This window comes from Zeus faber (genome assembly GCF_960531495.2).
Source record: "Zeus faber genome assembly, chromosome: 5".
Lineage (NCBI taxonomy): Eukaryota > Metazoa > Chordata > Actinopteri > Zeiformes > Zeidae > Zeus > Zeus faber.
Genome location: NC_137192.1, coordinates 14,866,684 through 14,888,786, shown reverse-complemented (window position 1 = coordinate 14,888,786; position 22,103 = coordinate 14,866,684). Strand labels below are relative to the sequence as shown.

Below are 22,103 nucleotides of genomic sequence, written 5' to 3'. Positions count from 1 at the left end.
AGGACACCCGGGTCGACCTGCTCATTTTGGCCCCTTAAACCACGTGATGCAACGTGTGTTGCAGTTCCTGACGCTAGACAGTAATATCTGTGTGTCATTCCATCATTTCATATCGCATTTAGTATCCAAAATCAGTTCATGTTAACTTTTTTTCCACATTGGGGACCTTGAAATGTTGTGAGTGTGGGGATGGCACCATGGGGACCACAGAGGAGAACCCCCACACTCCCCGCCGCCGAAGGACTCACACACCATGATCCACGCTGCTTCTACTGTAGTATTGGGTCGTTCATGAACGATCCGATTCTTTTGAGCGGCTCAAAATACTTTTTTTTTCCCCCCAAGTTTTACAGTTTTATGTTGTTGTTTGTTTAAGTTGCTGTCTCCTCTACTGTTTTGCTCCCAATCACACTGGAACCATGACATGCCCTTTTTCCGGCATGTTTCGTGACGTTGAAAATAACGCACCAGAAAATAACGGCATTTCTGCTTTTAGCTGGTTGGTCAACCCGCAAGTCTTTATTTGTCACATGACCACACTACAACACATGCATATATATATACACACACACAAACCGACACTTTTTTTGGGATGGTGGCCGGTGAAATGAGGCCTCTGCATTTGACCCATCCTGGCTTGTCCTTCCTCCGGGGGGGCAGCCAGGAGCACTGGTCAGCATTCGTCGACACGCCCGGGTACCTGGTGACGAGTGTCCATCGCTGGTCAGATGATGTGTGCATGTTTTTGGTGGGGGTCCTTACTCATGGTAGGTGGAGGAAACCCCATGTGAGCACGGGAAGAACAGGCAATAATGAAGGGGATCCATTATTTCAATGCAATGGTTACTCCTGCGTCAAGCAGGAGACAATGGATTCTCTGACTAATGTTACATCTCTCTCAAGTGTGCCCTGGTTTTATTACTTATATTAATCTAGAATTTTTTATGATTACACAAGCTCTTACTCTGGGCAATTCTATGCCACTTACTGAAGCTATCCCCCAAGAATTTATTCAACCCAATTCCATCAACTCTATCTGGCCTTGGTGTAGCGGAGGTAGTTGTAATTCACAAAGATCATAATAGATGAACCCCTATCTCTTCTGGCACATTCTCCTCACTTTAATCACGTTTTAATCAAAGCCCCATTGCTCTGTAGTATTGTACATAGACCTCCTGTGCTGAACCTTTAAATCTATGATATATTTGATCCAGTGTTCCCTACAAAGTGATAATGTCATAAATATTTAATAGCTACTGTATATTTCTTAAAATATTTGATGTACAGGGGTATGAAATTGATGTGTTCTCAACGGCTTACTGTAATTCTGAGTTAGGAACCATCAGGGGTCCATAGTGTCAATTTCAAGCCACTGGCCAATGTAGATATGATCAAACATAAAATGTTTTTTATTTTTACTCCTAACTTATATATATATATAAAAAAAAAAAAAATCATGCTTTTAGCTTATCTAGTCACGTGCACCTTTCTCTGCACATGCTTCAGCCTGAAAACCGTCCCTTTTTCGACACCAGGTGCAAAATGCTGCAGCAATAGTCTTCACTGGCACCAAACACAAAGAGCACATTGTTAGCTGCCCTACACATGCCTGCCAGTCAGATTTAGGATTGGCTTTAAAATATATTGATTGTCTCTCTTGTCTTTAAAGCACCTCGGGGCCTGGCTACATCCCAGCTACATCATTGATCCCCTAGAAAAAACAGTTTTGTCCATCCTACTCAAGAGACTTAAGACGTCGACTTTCGCTGTCACAGAACCTAATCAATTTTAATTTATTCTCGCAGCTTAATAAATTTTTTTTGCTGAGTTTAATTTATTCGTTTTTTTCATTCTATTCTTATTCAATTTTGTTCATTTCTGAACACTAACTGGTGTATTTTGTTGCCAGAGAAAGGTGCAAATAACAAATAAAGGTATTTTTTATTATTTATTACTTAGTAAACCAATAGACCGATGAATAATAGAACAACATAGTAATGAGTTTAATAATAATAAAAATCAGAACACATACCCTACTAAACACTGAAACACTATTTATAGAAGACAGTCAATTGTGTATTATACTTGCTGCTTCGGCAGCATATTCCCCAGCGGGAAAAATAAAATGCATTTCATGTGTAGGACCGGAGACCGAGGGCCCTTTAGCTCCGGGAGGGGTCCCAGCTGTGTGCTCGTGTTTAGGATGATTTCCAGCGAGGCTGCTCAGTCTCAGTAATTATTTGCACCAACCCACTGGCACGTGTCGTCTGGCTAATGAGCCACAAATAGCAGAAAGGATCATTTCCTCACCATTTATGCATAGGCTCTGCACCCAGCTGTTTCAGCTTGTGTCTACAATCTATTTTCGGGAGGCTACTTTGAGTTGTTTATGTCCTTGATGTTTTAATATATATATATTTTATAGTGCTTCATTTATCAGTTTTATGATGGCTGTTTATGTGGGATATCCTTGGTAACGAGTTGTGTGTGTGTGTGTGTGTGTGTGTGTGTGTGTGTGTGTGTGTGTGTGTGTGTGTGTGTGTGTGTGTGTGTGTGTGTGTGTGTGTGTGTGTGTGTGTGTGTGTGTGTGTGTGCGCGTGTGTGTGTGCGTGCGCGTGCGCATGTGTGCGCGTGCTGGTTGTGTTTGGTAATAAAGCAGTGTGCTGTAGAGTTGCGTGTGGACAGAAAGGAGGGCGGCGCTGGATGAATAACAGTGTTGTGGCGTTTGAGTGAAAGAGGACGGACGGCTTCGGGACATCACAGTGATTGTGACAGTTCCCAGACAATGTCTGTCTTCCCCGGGGGAACAGGGACACAATAAAAGACTGGGGTGACCCTTTTACACACACTTCCCACTCACTCCCTCCCTCTCTTCCTTCTCCGTCTATTCAATGTGAGTGGATGTCAGGCAAATAATTCACTCTTACTCTGAGTTATTTAGTGGATTATCAAACACATTTTGTACAATTTCTGTGTATTACTGTTTTATTCGTAGGCATGTCGTCAATGGACACAACAGTTATGTTTCCCGGAAATTTTCCCTATTTTTTCTTGTTTATTCATTATCCAAACGCCTGTGTCAACCTTCCAAATGTAGAATAATGAGCTGCTGTAACTGTGCTATCCGTGCATCTGGGAGCCTCTAAGGCACTTGTGCTTGGTGGAGTTCACAGATGTTGTGCAGAGAACGTCCCATCTGCGGCGCCTGGTAGAGCCTGGTCTCGCCGCAGTGGTTCTCGCTCAGAGATGCTGAAGACGAACACTGAGGCGGGTTAATGGAGCCCGTTTTAGGATTCATATACAATCAAACATCCCCACTCTAATTTCCATTTCCCCAATGCTGCTTATTCGTGTGTGTGTGTGTGTGTGTGTGTGTGTGTGTGTGTGTGTGTGTGTGTGTGTGTGTGTGTCTGTGTCTGTGTGTGTGTGTGTGTGTGTGTGTGTGTCTGTGTGTCTGTGTGTGTGTGTGTGTGTGTGTGGGGAGGGGTGTTGGTTTGTTGGCCGCACCACATCTGCCCCCACCGGGAGTGATTAGGGTCGAAGGATGTGACGTAAGACAGGAGTGTACTACCATCCCTTCTCTTCCCCCTCACCCCTTGATATCTTTATCTCTCTCTCTCTTTCACTCTCTCCCTTCCTGTCTCTCTTTCTCTCGCACTCTCTCTCTCTCTGGAAAGTATCTTAAATGCAATTTTAGTCTTCCACACAAAGAATGACAAACTTGTGCTCTCTCCTCTGCACGAAGTACAGGTAAGACTGGATCTCGTGACATTCTTTGCGCTTGCTTCTTTTGCTTTGCTTGAGAAGAAAGGTGGGCTTGTTGGGGGCTGGGGGTGCTCAGTATTCGGGAGGTGTTTTGACTTTTGAGGTCAGAGACCGAGTCCTTCACCCAACATGGCACTGTTTTACATCTCTGTTGTCATTTCTGCTGAGCTCGGTTTTTTGTTGTTTTTTTTAAGGCAAACGTCAATGTTTTTAGGAGTTTGATTTTTTTTGAATAAAATACTGTGAACCGTGTATGATAGGGGGATGGAAACCAGCATTGCCCTGAAGGTGGTCGTATCTCTGGATTTATGGGACAAGTTTGCTCAGGTGTACCTCTGCCCACCACATGGATGCTTATGTCATCAAACCGGACCTGAGAACAATGTGGGATGACGTGGCTGCATCAAGCTTGCAAACCTCTGGTCCGCTGTGTTTTCCCGCCTATAGGAGATTTTTCCAGACGGCCCACTTCTATGTGGAAGACACCAGCTCCCCTCGGGTGGTGGCCAATGAGAACATCCCTGTCATCCCGATACCAGGTGAGACACACTTTGCATTTGGGTCTTGTTCAAACCTTTTGGATGTTATTTCCCGGATTTAATCACAACATATAGAACAGATAGGAGTACAGTGGGTGAAATAAAGTCATTCTGATTGTGATTATAATGTTGACCCGGGCTTTGAAGCAATAAAAAAAAAGTTAAGCGGTCATTGTTTTAAACAGTAGCTGCACTGGCCACGTCTGCGTCGCACTATTGATTCTAACCTTCTAGGAACCAGGCCCTTTGATCTTCTTGGTGTCAGTCATTTTCGCAGGGACATTTTCCACTTTGTCAACTTAATGTCTTCATTTGCACAGTTTCAATTCATTTATATGTAAATGACTCAGCAAGCACCACCTTGGGAGTAGTTGGGCCGGCTTTTCTTGGCCTTCGATGGCCCAGGTAGCTGAGCTGCAGCAGCTAGTCAATATTAAAGCTCTACGGAGTCATTAAACTCAAAGGGACTCTGGCTGTGACCCATTTCAAGGCAGTGATTCCTTAGTTAAAGACTACAGCTGCTGACTGTATTGACTCTCCATCTATTCTGGTTTTTATTTCTCGCCTGCCAGTGAGAAATAAAAACCCCTCTCCTTCCATCCTCGTCATTTCTCCGTAAATTCTGTGTAACACGCCTCTCAGAGAATAAGCTGCGAACTACTTTCTTAAAGATGGATAAGTAAAGTTAAATGGTAACACTTACCAGGCAACCATGATGGAATGTTGATCTTTAATGGTTTTTAAATCGCATCGCTCCTCTGCTCCTTGACATTTCACTTCTCAATGGGAAATACGGTAACAGAGAGAGACTGCTCCCTAATGCCTGCATCTTTTGCAGTTGTTTTGTATGTATATGAGCAACGAGCTTCCATATGTAAATGACCCATTTAGTACACATCTGTTTTACCACCACCCTGCCCTTGGCAGATTTAGTACATATCTTAAGCATTCAATTGCTCTCAGTCAAAACCAAATTTCCATTTTAATGAACTGAACTGATTAGCTGGGCCACCTTGCCTCTCGCTACTGAGCCAGAGAGGGAGTGAAATACATTTTCATAAATGAACAGGAAATAATAAAAAGCTAGCAGTCACCTCTGCCGTGTAAGCCACTGGGGCGTGCACGAGCCCTGTGGCCCCAGCTGTAAGGGTGTATTAGCTATTGGCCATTAATATACTATTGGTTTGCACCCGCAGCAGTGACAGCTGGGCCATGTTGCAGTGCGACGAAGACCGGCCCGTCTGTCGGTCACGGCTCATTTGGGGCTTCGGTTGTTGTTGCAAAAAAATATGCTTCCTTCTCTGTATCCTTAAAATACCAAGTTAAAGCCTTTGCGTCGGGATGTTGCTTCCCGCTGTTGACGTAAAACCGACTGCTCTTGCTGACAGACAAAGCGACGGCGCGTGTTTCCGCCTTCATGTGTGTTTGTTTCTTTCCTTAACGTCCTGTATTCCGGCGCCGGTCCCTAAAAAAACGGGCCAGGCGCTGAGAGACACTGACTGATTTGGCGTCAGCAAACCATTTGTTTCTTTTGCCCCCTGGTGAAATTGAAAATAGAAAATCTGACAAATTACATCCTATTTTCCTCTTCTGTATTTTTGACACACCACACGGCGGCTGTAGACAGATCCTGATTAGAATTTGAACAAACACACAGGCTCCCACTTATAAAACAACCAGTTTTTCTGTTTTTGTTTTTGTTTTCTCCCCCTCATGCAGATGACATGGAGGCAATTCCGGTTAAACAGTTTATCAAACACATCATGGAGCTCTACCTGAACAATCTGCATGGCTTTGCGGATGAATTTGAGGTACCGTTTGACCCCTGCCTACCTGTTGTTTCCATCGATGTTGGACGGGTATGGTATATTTATTTCTTTTAATAAGCCTTGCCAAACAACAACAACTCCAGTACTGCAAACGCAGCTGCTGTTCAGTGATTGTCCATCTCGCTTCCTCGCAAAACCTGGTCGGGGTCGGAGCGTTCGTACGGGGTGATTTTATGCACATGTTTGTGTCTATTACTGTAGCTTGCAAATTTTGTTGAACAGATGGCTCAGAATGAGAGGCACCAAGAGAAAGCGGGGGTAGAATTAGTATAGACAGAGGTTAATTACCTGAGGTGTAGCGACTGGATGGTTGAGTGGGATGCAGTAGGTTCAGGAACACGTCATCACTCCCATTTGGAAATACCAGGGAAAGCCACTCAGTCCTGAGGATTTCTCTCTGATCCGCGTCAGACAATAGAGATATGTACATGTACGCTTTGGAAAAATGTAATTACAGCGCATTTTGAAATTGCGTTCCACGCTGAGTAATAACCTGCGTGTTTTTGATCGTCTGTGTGAGCCCTAGTAGTGAAAGTTTTAAATTGTGAAATAGTCAATAGTGAAATTTTCTCATGTGTGACACTTGATATAAAGGAAAACCGTAATTGTGGTGTTATTTGTTATTACATAATGAGTTAAATTATTACATATAATTATTAAATTCCTCATAAAAAGTTGTAACCTCTGCAGTAGGTTAATATAGAATACGGCAAAGCTTATTACATATGTGTTCCATATGTTTATTACAAAATGCATGTGTTATTACACAATAAACATCGAATCTATAATAATTTCATGCGTTACGCACTTTAAATTCTCCAGTCTGCAGTAGCTCTGCTTTAATATGGGCTCATTTCAAGACAGTGAGAGGAAGAATTTTCCTTCCTTTTTCAGTGAAATTTCACATTCTCCAGACTAGACTAACATGAAAAAATGTATCTCCTAAAAAAAAAAAAAAAAGATAAATAAGTGAACCAAATGGCATCTCATCAGTCTGTGACCTTTTCCTTGTTTTTCTCCGCCCTGCGCCGTCTCTCCCCAGGAGGTCCAGCGCTGCATCGTGGACCTGAAAATCACGGCCGAACACTCAAACCACTCTGACAACAAGCACAAAAACAGATACATCAACATCATGGCCTGTGAGTCAACCTGCAGCTCCCGCAACAAGCCTTCGCATCGCTCACGTGTGTCGCTGATGAATTGATGGCAGGGTTGGGGTTTACAAATAACACGTCAGAAGGTAACGAGTTTGTTTTTCTAGATGACCACAGCCGAGTGAAATTACGAGCCCTGGCAGGGAAAGACGCCAAACACAGCGACTACATCAACGCCAACTTTGTGGACGTGAGTCTTGAGTCACGGGTTTCCTAACATCTGTTGTTCATCCTCTGTCCCTATGTAGTGTCCTGTGTCATTGAATACAGAATTAAAAGGCGAGAACATGCATTGTGCTCTGTTATCATTAGTGTGAGCGGAAACGATCCAGGCCTTGTAATCATAAAAAATGACACCCTTAGAATGTCAGTCACCGTTGGTAGTCAGCATTTTTCTCGGTGGGGGGTTTGAAGCTCATGTGATTCTCAGGTATTGGCAGAATCTGAGGATAGCTTTTGCGTGTCTTCAGGATTCAATACATCACGATCCATGGCGATATTTTGAGTACTTATCATGAGATATCACAACATCACTGGCATCATTTCACACACCATTCGTCAAGAAATGATAGATATAAACTATAATCTCTTTTGGGAAGGTTACTACAACAGTGTAATGTGTTGTTTGTGTCTTTCTCTAAAAATGAAAGATTTCAGTAACAGAACCGGATTATTGTTGATTACTTTTAAGCTAATTATTTAAAACCGGGAGTACCAAGATATATCCTTTTAATAATATTTTTAGAAGACAGACCAAAACAAACAACCCAACGATGGCCATCCTACTGTACAACCATAGGCATATGAAGTAAAAAAAAAAATCTCTGTCCAGGATTACAGTTATCTGCTTTTTGGCCAACATTTATACCCCTTTCCAAATACACCAAAAACCCGGGAACACCCGCTAACATCCGGCATTTGTCACCAGTGGGAAAGGAAAAACCCGGGTCTCCACCTCCGATCGGCTCTGATGTGAACAGAACACCCGGGTCGACCTGTTAATTTTGGCCCCTTTAACCTGCGCGATGCGACCTGCGTTGAAATTCCGGACACTGGTGTATAAATAGACAGGAATATCTTCATAATTCCATTATTTCACATCCCATTTAGAATCCAAAATCCAAAATCACAGACATTATTGACTGTTTTTTTCCGCACGGGGGACCATGGAATGTGAGGATCGCAGCGTCGGGACCGCAGAGGAGAACCCCCTACGCTCCCCGCCGCCAAAGCACCAGCAGCATGGAGTCTCTGTGCGCGGGTGCTCTACTGTAGTGTTGGGTCGTTCATGAACGATCCGATTCTTTTGAGCGGCTCAAAATACTCCCCCCCCCCCCCCCCCCCAAGTTTTACAGTTTTATGTTGTTGTTTGTTTAAGTTGCTGTCTCCTCTACTGTTCTGTTCCCAATCACACTGGAACCATGACACGCCCCTTTTCCGGCGTGTTCGTGACGTCGAAAGTGACACACCGGGAAAAAAAAAAAAGGCATTTCTCCCGGCAATGGGAAAGGTGTCAATCGTGGGTCGACCTGAGTTTGAAAAAAATCGGGCCAACACGCAAATTTTGGTGTCCAAACATATAAGAGAAAGGAACAAGGGACCAGGAACAAGCTGCAGTTCACCTTGCCTCACACCCTCGTGCTACAGAGGATGGTTTAAACACAAGGAACCTGCCCCAAAACTCGGCTAAATGAAAAATCAACAAAACAGCAGATGTATATGTTCCCTCAAATTTGACGTGTAATCCTATTTCACTTCCGTGACTTACACCCTGCACTTTCCTACATTTCTATGCTGCCGAAACCCACCTGTCAACCCAGTCCCATCGGAAATCCCCCATCTTTCATCGTACATTTTTGTTTTTGAGATGGAGGTTTAGGCCGCAAATGAAAATCATGATGGATGTGAAAATATTTGCATGTCTCATAAATCTTGAATTTCACTCTTAGTGATCGATGGAATTTCAAAAGAAGGTTTTTCTTTAAGCGTCAGGGATTGTTGCCGTTTACCACGGTTTTCTGTTGTGATTTAATCATGTAGCGCCGTTGGATGCAGTGCGCTACTTTCCAACCCTGATTACAACACAGATAACAGATACAGTGCTGTTGGTGATAGTGTACAGCACTATATTACAACACCGAAGTAGACCAGTTCACCGAAATGTTGAGATGACAAACTATATTTTCCCTTACCACATTTATCATCCATAAATTAAATATTTATGTTTGTTTCTCTGAGAATCAATACAGCATTGGAAAAATAAAAGACCTAAATTTGCAAGTGTATCATTATTTTCTTTCACCCTTCACCCTCACACCTAATTTATAGGGAAATGGAAATTGATGATCAGGCAAATGATTTATATGAATTAATGTCTGTTGACTGGTGTAATCACTCATCTCTGGACTTGACCAAGATGGAGTGGGCTGCATAGTTTCGGCGTTATATTGATCACCTCTCGCTCGTCCCCTTCCTTCTCTCCCTCGCTCGCCGCTTCAGGGCTACAACCGACCCAAAGCCTACATCGCCGCCCAGGGCCCTCTGAAATCCACCTTCGAGGACTTCTGGAGGATGGTGTGGGAGCAGAACACGGGCATCATCGTCATGATAACAAACCTGGTGGAGAAAGGACGAGTAGGTTTCCGGCCCCCGAAAGGCGGGTGACGTGCAACGTTGTGTTTCGAAGGAGACGGCGACGGCGGTTAAACTGTGAACGTTGTGCCTCCGCAGAGGAAGTGTGACCAGTACTGGCCCAGTGAGAACAGTGAGCAATACGGGAACATCGTGGTGACGCTGAAGGTCACTAACGTGCACGCCTGCTACACCCTGCGGCGCTTCCTCATACGGAACACGAAAGTTAAAAAGGTAACTTGTTCATATCTATTCTTTAATCACCTCCAGCTCCTGATTTTGTCAAGCCTCGTACGCAATGGACATCCATCGGCTCTGCTGGACGTCATTCAAGTCAATGGAGGAGTTCAGTCAATGTCCCCATGTCCATATATGAGAGAGAGAGGGAGGGAGAGAGAGAGGGAGAGAGAGAGACGATGATTTTTAGTGATAAAAAGATAGAACCTTGAAATTATTTTTCAAACTTAATTTTAATGTTTTTTTCTCCATTTCTGGTAGCTATAACCAGAACGCCAAGACAATTAATTCACAACTCACGTACAAACACAATGAGAGCGACAGCAATCTTTACCAGTGCCCTACAAACGTGGTTGAGCCACGACGACAAAGCTGGAGTCTCCTCCATTTTTTATTTTTTTTTTCTATCTCTGTCAACGTTGAGCTCTCAGAGAATTTGGATTCACAACATAGGCCAAAAGAATTGTGCGCCACGCCTTATCCGTCCAGGCAGGTTCATTGTTGACGCCAAAAGAATTGCAGGGCCACGCCTTATCCGTCCAGGCAGGTTCATTGTTGACGCGCGATGCCGTGTCTCTGTCTCGAAGCGTGCGCTGTGCTGTGTTCCAGGGTCAGAAGGGGAACCCTAAAGGGAGGCTGAACGAGCGCACGGTGGTGCAGTACCACTACACCCAGTGGCCTGACATGGGCGTCCCAGAGTACACCCTCCCCGTCCTCACATTCATCCACCGCTCGTCAGCGGCTCGTACCAGCGACATGGGCCCTGTCCTGGTGCACTGCAGGTAGGAGGCAATGGCACACCATGCGCCAACTATGCTTTTTGTTTTATTTACATTTCAGGGGCATTTTATTAAAAAAAAAAAAAAAAGATCACACAATCCATCATGTAGATATCCTGTGCGTCTGTGCTGCCACCTCCACCCTGAAGGAGCTGGATGCAGTTTAAACGTAGTTCTGTTTTATTCATCAGTCAGGAAAATGATCACCCTCATCGGTGTGAGTTATGGATGGGCACCGCTAATATTGAGAAGGAAATCTCTGTAGTTGTATGTAGGGCCTCGCTATTAAAATAACCTGGAAACTGAACATCTTTAATCTGCCAGTTATCCCCTGCTATAGCTTTTGGTTTTTATTTGTCTTTTATCTTGATCTGATCTACAGAGCTTATTTTGTGTTAATATTGAGTTTAATGACTTTTGTTTTGATTGATAAGTTACTGTTTTTCCTATGGTACTTGTCTGTTTGCACAACAATGCACCAACTCTTACCAAGTTTCTTCTACAAATGATTTGTCTATGAAAATGTACTCGGCCCAATAAACACACGGCACCAGACCGCAGGCCACATTAGCTATTACCTGATAGTACCAACGCTGAATTCAGCACCATGCCAAATGCAAAAACAAAAAAAAACAAATTGAATGTATTGTTTGTCTAGTGCTTGTCCCCGGGTCTGTCTTCCAAAAGCGATCTCGATCTTAATCCGACTTACCTCTTATTATAATGATGTTCTTATTATCATGTTCACAGGCGACACAGTATACCCCCATGGTTAGAGCAGAGCAGATTTCCTCCTTGTTTCGACCAGGTTTTCCCCCCTTCCTTTCTTTTCCAAGCTGGGTTACACAGTCGACGCTCCGCCGCTGTCGCTAGGCAGCACTGTTGTTTCTCTGGCTGGTGAACAGCGCCCTCTAGGGGCCCCCCCGTGACGCCCGCTGCTCGGTGTGTTTCTCCCCAGTGCCGGGGTCGGACGGACGGGGACCTACATCGTCATTGACAGCATGCTGCAGCAGATCAAGGACAAAAGCACAGTCAACGTCCTGGGTTTCCTCAAACACATCCGCACACAACGCAACTACCTAGTTCAAACGGAGGTAACGCCAAAAGCTCTTTCTCTACGGGAGAAAGGGGTCAGAGCAAAACCTTTTCAAGGGGTTTATTTCTGTTTTGATTTGTAGTTTCAGGTTTTTTTTCAGGTTTTCGTTTTAGAAGTAAGCTGCTTTTAATCACGTCTGTATTTATAGGTCCTACAGCAAACGTTCTGAACCATGGGGTCACGACTACAAATGGGGCGGACATTTCTAAGACTGATACATTTATATTAGATTGATATATAAAAAAAATATTTTTTTTTTAGATAAATCTGATTAATAATAACAACACGATCCATTTGGAGAAAGATTTTTATTGTCGCCTCAATCGGCCTGAATATGAATTGTAATGCATGAAATGGTCATTTTGTGACCCAAATAGGGGTCCTGGGTCGCTGCTATGCAGTGTCTCTCTTACTAAACATCATACGGCTGTTTTTTTTTTTTTTTTTTTTTTTATATATTATTTATCATTCTTTCCTTATCTCTCGCTCTGTCTCCCTCTCCGCCGCAGGAACAATATGTCTTCATCCACGACGCTCTGATGGAGGCAGTCCTCATCAAAGAGACGGAGGTTCCTGCGTGGCAGCTCCACGGCTACGTCAGCAGCGTGCTGAAGCCGAGCTCGACGGGCCGCACGTCCCTGGAGAAGCAGTTCAGGGTGAGCGAGGCCCCTCGGGGAGCCTGACGACGCCGGTTAGCTGCAGTGCGTCGTCTCCCCCCGTCGACGGCTGCGGTGGAAAGCCGCCTCGGATCGGGGGCTTTTGTTAGTGCCGCGCGGAGCCGCGTGCTCCATAAGGGAAGCGGGTTTGTCGGATTTTCAGCTGCGATAAAATAACGCTCCCCGCTGACTAGTTATGCAAAGCCTGATAAATATTTAATTCGTCTCCTGCTTTTAAACAGTGGGAGAGACAAACTAATTGGTTCCAAATAATCCGATTTGGAGATGGGGCGTTTTGATTTGCGAATAGATGACGGCACGTCCTCTCGTCGGGCTGGATCTCGAGCGTTGGAACATCAGTGTGAAATATCGTGTGTTTTTGGATGTTTCTTCAATAATAAATTGTGATGAATTAAACAGTGTCCTATGACACAGTTAATCTCCTCCTCCTCCATCCGTCCTCCAGCTGCTGACTCACTGCAACAGGCGCTTGGACGAGTGCTTCAGCGCCCAGAAAGCCTGCAACAAGGAGAAGAACAGGAACTCCACCGTGGTTCCCTGTGGGTATCCCATAATATTCCCTGCATAGAATTCCTTCGCCCCGTTCTCACGTCCATCATTTAAGAAGCTCTCGAGGGCTCAGGACAATGACGTTTTACAAAAAAGGTGCTTGCGTATGATCCCGTCCGTTTTGACGCCCGACGCGCCGTCATCGCATCGACTGCAGCCTGACGGAAAGGCCTCGTTGCCGTAGCGACGGAAGGGTGGGATCAAGATGGTGTGAATCGTTAGCGGCTAAGATGTTCTGCGGGGCTGGAGGGGTTGCGCTCAAAATCCGCTGTCTGTGTCTTTCTCTCTCAGCGGAGCGGGCCCGGGTGAGCCTGTCCCCCATGCCCGGCCTGAAGGGAACGGATTACATTAACGCCTCCTACATCATGGTACAGCCCCACACTTTGAGCAAGGCATGCTGATGCTGTCTGATTTACTATTATTATAGCATTCTATATTGCTATCAAATTCTCTGTATATACAACATCTATTTTGAGTGGGGTTTTTTTCCTCCCCTTTTTTGTGTATCTTCATCCTGACAGTTTCCAGTGTTGCTTCACCACCACCACCAAACTATTTATCCCAAATATAATTATATCCTATTTACTCACTGGCTGCAATTTTGACCATGTATCGATGAGTGTGCCAATCAAAGTGATTATTACATAATGCGCGCGCGCGCGCACACACACACACACACACACACACACACACACACACACACACACACACACAGTCAGTAATTACCACGACTGATCTTTAATTGATGAAGGCCACTGTCTGACCTTTCACCTCAGGGGTATTACAGGAGTAATGAGTTCATCATTACCCAGCATCCTCTGCCCCACACCACCACCGACTTCTGGAGGATGATTTGGGATCACAACGCTCAGATTATTGTCATGCTGCCCGACAACCAGAGCCTGGTGAGTGCCCAGAAATAACCTCAAATACCTAATAAGGCACTTCATGTCTCGGCATGTTAATAGTTCTCTGGTTCAAACTTGTATAGAGATAGTGAAAGAGTGAAATCCTTAAAAATCCAGGTTCCCGCATTGCGCCGATTCGATAGAATTGTGATGCCTTTTCTTCTTCCTTGTTGCCCACAGGCAGAGGACGAATTTGTTTATTGGCCGAGTCGGGAGGAGGCCATGAACTGCTTAGCGTTCACGGTCACGCTCATCAGCAAGGACAGACTGTGCCTGTCCAACGAGGAGCAGATCATCATCCATGACTTCATTCTGGAGGCCACACAGGTACAAGTCACTGTTTCTACACTGGTGTAGCAGGGTTCTTACCAGGTCCTTGAGGTGCTTGGAGTGCTGAATTCCACCCTCAGAAATGTAAGTACAGCGGTACCTCGACTTACGACTGTAATTGGTTCTGTAAGAACGGTCGTATGTTAAAACAGTCGTACGTCGAAGCAATTTTTCCCATATGAATTATGAAATCATGAAGGGTGAAAATAAACAAAATACACAGCACAAACACAGTCAATATGAAAAAAATATCGATAAGCCACAAACTACGTGCGCACACGATGTAGGTCGCCCGCTGACTGACTGCTGACTGACTGCTGACTGACTGCTGACTGACGGCTGACTGACTGCTGACTGGCTGCTGACTGACTGCTGACTGGCTGCTGACTGACTGCTGACTGACTGCTGACTGACGGCTGACTGACTACTGACTGACTGCTGACTGACGGCTGACTGACTACTGACTGGCTGCTGACTGGCTGCTGACTGACTGCTGACTGGCTGCTGACTGACTGCTGACTGGCTGCTGACTGACTGCTGACTGGCCACGGACGCACCAACTGCAAATTTCCGCGGCCGTATCTTGGAGCAGTCGGTCGCAAGTCGATGCAAATTTTCGCGACTATCGCTGCTCGTATCTTGGATTCGTCGTAAGTAGATGCAGTCGTAAGTCGAGGTACACTGTACTTGAATACCTTGAAAACAGCCCCCATTTTTCTAAGTGCTTGGAATTCAATCGTCACGTAAACATTTATATTTGTTTTGCGTCCTTGGGAAAAAAAAAAAAAAAAAGAAGAGTACTTGAAAGCCCTTGAATTTCATTTTGCAATGCCAGAATGAACCCTTGTGAACCCCGTGTCTCCCCGCAGGACGACTACGTTCTGGAGGTGAGACATTTCCAGTGCCCCAAATGGCCGAACCCGGACACCCCCCTGAGCGGCATCTTCGAGCTCATCAACATCATCAAGGAGGAGGCCATGACTCGAGACGGCCCCACCATCGTGCATGACGAGTGCGTTGCGAGCACACACCGGGCAACACAATGTTTTATAAAAGTGTATAAAAAAAAAAAAAAAAAACTCAACAACTCCCAAAAAAACAACTTTAAAACTGATCCCGGGCGCCGCCACGCTTCCACGCGAGAACCACAGAAAACCACCTTAGACATGGCGGCGGCGGTGGTGATAATGATGATGAAGTGTTAATAGATTCTTCCGCTTGCTTCATTTGGTTCAGTTTCATTGCTAATCGAAGCCATCATCACACCGACATGAACGCCGGCGTTGACAAGGCGCTCCCATTTCCTCTGATTGGTTTTTATTCCCGGCGGCCCGATGTGTTTCCAACTTGGCGTTAAAACGCTCTTGTGAGGGCGGTTCGCCGGGCCCCGGAGAACATTACGCCGGCTCCCCCCCCCCCCCCCCCCCCTCTGCGTCTTTCGCCCCCTGCGCCTTCCCCGTGCGGAATTAGGGAATTAACAACTATTTTTAACCGAGGGCGTGGGAGGAGCGGATTAAAGAGTCATCGTTGAACAGCGTGTGCGATTCATTTGTTGGCTGAGTCAGAGCGGTGTTTTGTTTTTGTTTTTCGGGGGGGCGCTGCCTCCTCCAGGTACGGAGCGGTGTCGGCGGGGATGATGTGCGCCCTCATCACCCTGTCGCAGCAGCTGGAGAACGAGGGCGCGGTCGACGTCTATCAAGTGGCGAAGATGATCAACCTCATGAGGCCGGGCGTCTTCACCGACATAGTGAGTAGCGTGGTGAACACGGAGGGTCGCGGACGTCGCCGTTGGGCCGGGTAAAGAATAAAAATACAAACAATGGATCCTATTCTATTGTTTTGATTTCCGAATTGATTTGAAAATTGTGATATCGGCGCCACCATTTTCTACTTAAATGAGGTACCAGCTCCGTCACAAATACATTTAAATATTTGATCTATATTAGAATTAATTCATTCCCCCGAAATATTTCCGGCATGGAAAGTCGGTAGCAATTCTCATTTTGTGTGAAACGTAAATGCAGTGATATCCACTCGTATCGTGAGCGATTTCATCAATAAGATAAAACCTTTTCGATCCCCCCCAGTGGGGGGGGGGGGGGGGGGGATTCTGATTGTTGCAGCAGCAAAAACAGTACAGTCAACAAAGAGGTAAAAAGAGAAAAATAAATCAGTCGTAAAGGCCTTGGTATGGGAGCCGTGCGGTGAGGTCCAGCCCCGGTTGCTGCGACGTTTCATGCGCCCCCCTCCCTCTCGGTGTGGTTTCCCCGCAGGAGCAGTACCAGTACCTTTACAGGGCCATCCTCAGCCTGGTCAGCTCCAGGGAGTGCGGCCCCTTCCCCATGTTCCTGGACTCCAGCGGGCTGGCGGCGCTGCTGGGCGGCTCGGACGCGGCGCAGAGCATGGAGTCGCTGGTTTGACCGGATGCTCCACAGGCATTTTGATTTGTAAAAATCGTCTCTGAAAAAGTAAAAGGAAAAAAAAAACGGAGGAGGGGGGGGAAACAAAAAAACTTTTGTGAGGCCTTTTTCACCAGACTCTTGGTTAAATGAATAACCTTATTACTTTTTTTACATTGAGAAAAAGTCTTTTGATATTTATTTTTTGTCATTTTGTTTTATTTTGTTGTTTTTTTTTTCCTTTCGTCTTAAATGTTATCCTGCTGAGTGTTTGCGCCCGCTTAATTTGAAGTGAAGGAAAAGCAGCTCTGTCCAGTTTGCACTAAACTATCAGTGTTACTGCCTAAAAAAAAAAAAAAAAAAAAAACCCCCCAGTGAGTGAACATCTCCCCCGCTACGCACAACGATGAGCTGGATGAAAAACACATTTAACAGCCACAGATTTAACTCCACACGAGCCACCGCAGGACGTCGCCTGGTTTTACTAACCCACAAGGAAAAAAAGAGACTATTTTACCTCCGTTCTACTCACACGCTGCTGTCTCGTGAAAGGCTTTAGTTTGCTTGTGTTTTAAGATCTAATGTGCACATTTAAAGCTCCATCCCCTACAAGGATTTCTCTATATTTTTTGTAATATATGCTATATGTCGCCCAGTGCTTTCCAATGCGTGTCTGTGTCCATCGGCCTCGCACCAATGTTTGAGACACAAAAGCTTGTGATAGGTTGGCTTTCGTTTTAGTATTTTTACAGCTTTATCAAACACAGCCTCCATGTTTTACCTCAAGTCAGACGATCTGTCATCCACGCGGCCCGCAGGCAGGAGAGGAAGCGCTCCATTCGCAGCCGAAGATGTGCTTTCGGATTTTAACACATTTTTGTCCCCCGGGATCGAGTCCTCTCGACCGGCGTCCGGAGGTGAATCGTTTGCGTTTTACAGAATCGTCCGGGAATGGCTCGGGATCTGCCGACGTTGGATAACAGCGGTTTCCGCCGCCCACCGTAGATTGTTGTACCTGAAGTTTTACCCACGCTGAACAAATGTCACCATATTTAAAGTTTACTTAGTTGGGCCGATATACTCTCTATTCTCTCTGTGCACTCTTTCCTGTCTGAAATACAACCGCAACCACTTTCATTTATTCATATAAACCCTTTCTAGAGTGTATTTTGTACTTACATCTTCACTTTTCCCGCTTAAATCCACTTCTCTACCACGGAGGAGATTTTCTAACTCAAGTGAAATTTATCCAACATTTGGAGATACGTCCAGATTTCTAATCATTTAGCTCAATAATAAACTGTTACTTTTACGGCAACTATTTGTTTTTTTGTTGATTGTTTTCTTTCTCTTTTTTTTTTTTTTTTTTTTTACAGACTTCCTCACTGTTTCTATGCTGAGTCACCGTTTGTGTGCATTTTTTCATAGCCATACACACACACGCGCGCACGCACACACACACACACACACACACACACATATTGCAAGAATAAACTTGTGTAAATTCCGACTATTCATTGTCATAGAGTTATATATTTTCATACGCAAAAAAAAAAGAAAAAAAGCGGCCATGTAATTGGCTCGACCTTAGTGAAAATATGATCCTGGTCAAATGAGAGTCCCATCATCTCCACGGTCTCGTTCTTCTGCAGTCGACGCTGGTATTGTTCAGTCGTTCCTGACGGTTTAACAACGCCTAAAGTCGAGGAAACACAAAGGCTTGTTCCACCTCGACCCCGGATCAGCAGGTGGTGTGTTTTGTAACTGGTAATTGTAACATTGATTATATTTCATGTTTCTATGACGGTATCATAGTGCTGTGTAACTATGGTGCTCCGATAATCCACATTCTAGTGTAATAGTGTTATTTAATACATACATTGTATTGTTATACATTGAATAAAGTATGGGTTTTGATGTACTTCATCATGTTATGTAACACGACTGTAGATTGAGTTATCGTAAGTTCTTCAAAACTTACTGACAATCACAATGAATACACTTCAGTGAAGTCAGCTGTTTGCACCGCTTTCCATCCGATAACCAAATACTGGAAATATAACCAAAAACCACATGTACAGTAATTTTATTTCGAGGCCACAGCTCTTGCATATTACAACTGTTGGCTTTCATAAGGCAAAAAGCAAGAATGATTCCACCAGCTAATTCACACAGAACAGAAAGCGTTTGGACAGGGTGGGGACCCACCGGCATGCAGCGATGGCTCAGAATGCAATGTACAGCATCATATATATATACAAAACAACAGTGAGACCCAAACGAATGCCAGACATCGCCTTCTACACAGCTACAGAACACAAAGACAGACCCAACTTTGTTTTTTTTTTCTTTAAATAAAAAAAGGAAACCGTATTTTTTTTTTTTTATTTATTATTATTATTTTTTGGCTCTTCCTCTGTAAAAAGTGCAACTCAATTAAAATAGAACCTGTGTCGAGGCTGTTTTTTTTTTTTTTTTTTTTTTTTTCCCCCCCATTTTTTATTTATTTTTAACGTTGAAAGAAAAATAGAATCTCCCGAGTTATCAAAATGGACCTGTGAGAATATTGCATCTCTGGAATAGCCACTGGTTGAAGTTCAAGAGGTCACACGTTGGAGATGCAAGTCGAGAACTACTGCCGGCGGCAAGAACAGTTTTGAGTAGACAAGAAAATGTTCGTCCGTAACAGCTGAAGAACTTAAAATACAGAGATTTATTTCCAGTTCAAAGCAGTTGGCATTCACTTAAAAACGGACAAGACAAATAAAAAGGGTCCACACGCTCATCACGACAATGTACCAATAATGAATGAATAGAATACGACAAAGAAGCGCCATATAGGTTTGCATTGGACAGGGACACACCTAATAATCTCACTCAACATTGTCAAACAAATGGTACTCCATATTGCTTAGTAACACAGAAATGAATTAAGAAATTAATGAGTTAAAGATAGGTGCTATCTTTATCATGACACAGCTAAACTGTCGATCATGGTTTGTTTTAATTTTTTTGAACATTTTGTTTATTTCTTTTTTTCCTCAGTATAAGTACTATTTAATTATAGTTTATAGTTCCTTCATAGGCATTTTCGAGCTGACAGAGAGGTCCTAGAGTGGCTATCTGAGTAACAGAGTTGGTACATGCATCAGTTACCAAGCTAAAGTCAAAAGTGTGTGTGTGGGGGGGGGGGGCTCTGGGGTTTTTGGGGGGGTCTAGTCGTCGTCGTCGTCCTCCTCGTCGCTGTCCTTCATGGAGATGCCCTGCATGCCGCCCTCCCGCACTGAGGCCGTGGCCTCCTCCAGCGTCAGTCTGTTGCGCACGGTGTCGTACATCTTGCTGTTCAGGGTGGAGTCCAGCACGCCCTGCAGCCGGAAGTCCCGGTACTTTTTCTGCACGAGGGGAGAGAGAGAGGGAGAGAGGGGGGGGGGGGGGATTTGGTCATTAAAAAAAAAATAGCTTATAACTTCACAAGATATGAAGAACATAATGAGGGACTTGGGTATAAAAAAACTAGCATTACAGTTACCAGCACGAATACAAATTCATTATTTGCCATGAAAGAAATTATAATCATAATAATTATAATAATTATAATAATAATAAATATAACTGCAGGCAGCAATACAAGGTGTCCAGTTTAGTCATGTTATGTACGAATTACAGTTTTCAGAGTAAAACATCATCACATCGTATCGATACCAATTGCAAATTTTCGAGCTCCCATGGAACGTAGCATCAGTTCGTGCTGTTGCTCATCTTTATATCAGCATTCCTACTAAAATGAGTTACAATTTTCCAAGTTTTCATGATGGCACAATGATGCGGTGACACGGTGAGTTTTCGGAGTCCTGGTGACCAGTGTTGCCAGGTCTACAGTTCTCCTGCAGAATTGGGCTACTTTTTAATTGGTTGAATTTGTTGTCCACTGGTTGGGTAGACCTATGTTGCATGCAAATTACATGAATAATATCTACAAATATAAATAAATAAAAATAAAAATGACGCCGGGGATGATGTATGGAATCAGAATCAGAATCAGAATCAGAAATACTTTAATAATCCCAGGGGGAAATTACTTAATGGTATGAATGAATGAATGGTATGGAACGAAACTGTGCGTGACTCTAACCACCCCAATAATGACGATGATAACAATAATATTATTATTATTATTATTATTATTATTATTATTATTAATAATAATAATAACAATAATAATAATAATAATAATAGTAAATACATTTGATTTGTATATTGCTTTTCGTACACATTATGCAACTCAAAGTGCTTTACATTAATAAAATATAATCAAATAATAATAATATCCATTATTTGTATAACACCTTTCATACACAACATTCAAGTGCTTTACTTTAATGCAATAAAATATAATAATATGAATAATCATAACAATAATGAAGAAAAAAGCAACAACTAACAATTAAGCAAAATGTCTTTAATAAAAATAGGTAAATATTGTACTCAATTTTAATTTTTTTCAACAATTGAGACCAGGACCTTGAAGGATCACGGTCATATCTCAGCGAATGATGTTCAATCTTTATTTCTCTTGAATTATTACTCTCAAATGATTTGTCTTGAAACCAGTTCTCTCAGTAATCCTCAAAATAATCAAGGGCCCTTTTCAATAACAACCTTTTAACAACCTTTTCAATGGCAACCTACAATTAAGGCAGCAGTGCAAAAGACACCACAAACAGTCAAAGGAATGATGTCATGAGGATCAAGCGAAATAAAGTCATTTGTTAAGTTGTAATGAAGTCATTGTGAGGGCCGCAGCGTTACCTTGGCGATCCTGATGAGGATCTTGAGCTGGTAGACGTGCAGCTGCTGGTCCATGCGCTCGGTCAGCCAGGTGCCCAGCAGGTTCATGGTGGCCGTGTACCATTGCTGCAACACACACAAACACAGCGCTCTCCAGCAAAACACACACACACACGCATGCAGGAGACAAACTAACACACACTGCGGCTCAAAAACTAAACATCTGTTTGGCTGCGCGGGGAGGAGAGGTTATTGGGACACATTTTAAAACAATCCCATGTGCATCACGTCATTTTGCACAATCCTATTTTTACCATTTAATCACTGGGCATCGAGGCCTACAGTGAATTCATTTTGTGTTTAATTGAATTCTTTCCAGAATTTATAAACATTATTGACACACATGGGGGATAGTCACAGCA

General features: G+C 43.8%; 2 protein-coding genes across 6 annotated transcripts in view; one reads left to right on the top strand and one right to left on the bottom strand.

Moving 5' to 3' along the window:
• Positions 1-16,968, top strand: part of ca16b (carbonic anhydrase XVI b) — a gene marked incomplete at its 5' end in the record, with an annotated part of 101,660 nt that extends 84,692 nt beyond the window's left edge. The window contains 16 exons of the mRNA XM_080000618.1: positions 4,213-4,304; positions 6,024-6,115; positions 7,176-7,272; positions 7,395-7,477; positions 9,787-9,921; positions 10,018-10,152; positions 10,765-10,937; positions 11,893-12,028; positions 12,540-12,686; positions 13,153-13,246; positions 13,548-13,624; positions 14,033-14,161; positions 14,345-14,491; positions 15,364-15,506; positions 16,106-16,241; positions 16,768-16,968. Coding sequence (XP_079856744.1) covers positions 4,213-4,304; positions 6,024-6,115; positions 7,176-7,272; positions 7,395-7,477; positions 9,787-9,921; positions 10,018-10,152; positions 10,765-10,937; positions 11,893-12,028; positions 12,540-12,686; positions 13,153-13,246; positions 13,548-13,624; positions 14,033-14,161; positions 14,345-14,491; positions 15,364-15,506; positions 16,106-16,241; positions 16,768-16,914 — 1,963 coding nt within the window. The 3' untranslated portion in view covers positions 16,915-16,968. The remainder of the gene's footprint in view (positions 1-4,212; positions 4,305-6,023; positions 6,116-7,175; positions 7,273-7,394; positions 7,478-9,786; positions 9,922-10,017; positions 10,153-10,764; positions 10,938-11,892; positions 12,029-12,539; positions 12,687-13,152; positions 13,247-13,547; positions 13,625-14,032; positions 14,162-14,344; positions 14,492-15,363; positions 15,507-16,105; positions 16,242-16,767) is intronic.
• Positions 16,969-20,090: 3,122 nt separating this feature from the next.
• cadpsb (Ca2+-dependent activator protein for secretion b) overlaps positions 20,091-22,103 on the bottom strand; it is a gene marked incomplete at its 5' end in the record, with an annotated part of 55,758 nt that continues 53,745 nt past the window's right edge. For all 5 annotated transcript variants that reach the window (XM_080000621.1, XM_080000620.1, XM_080000619.1 and 2 more), the window contains 2 exons: positions 20,091-20,285; positions 21,703-21,807. In XM_080000621.1, coding sequence (XP_079856747.1) covers positions 20,109-20,285; positions 21,703-21,807 — 282 coding nt within the window. In that variant the 3' untranslated portion in view covers positions 20,091-20,108. The remainder of the gene's footprint in view (positions 20,286-21,702; positions 21,808-22,103) is intronic.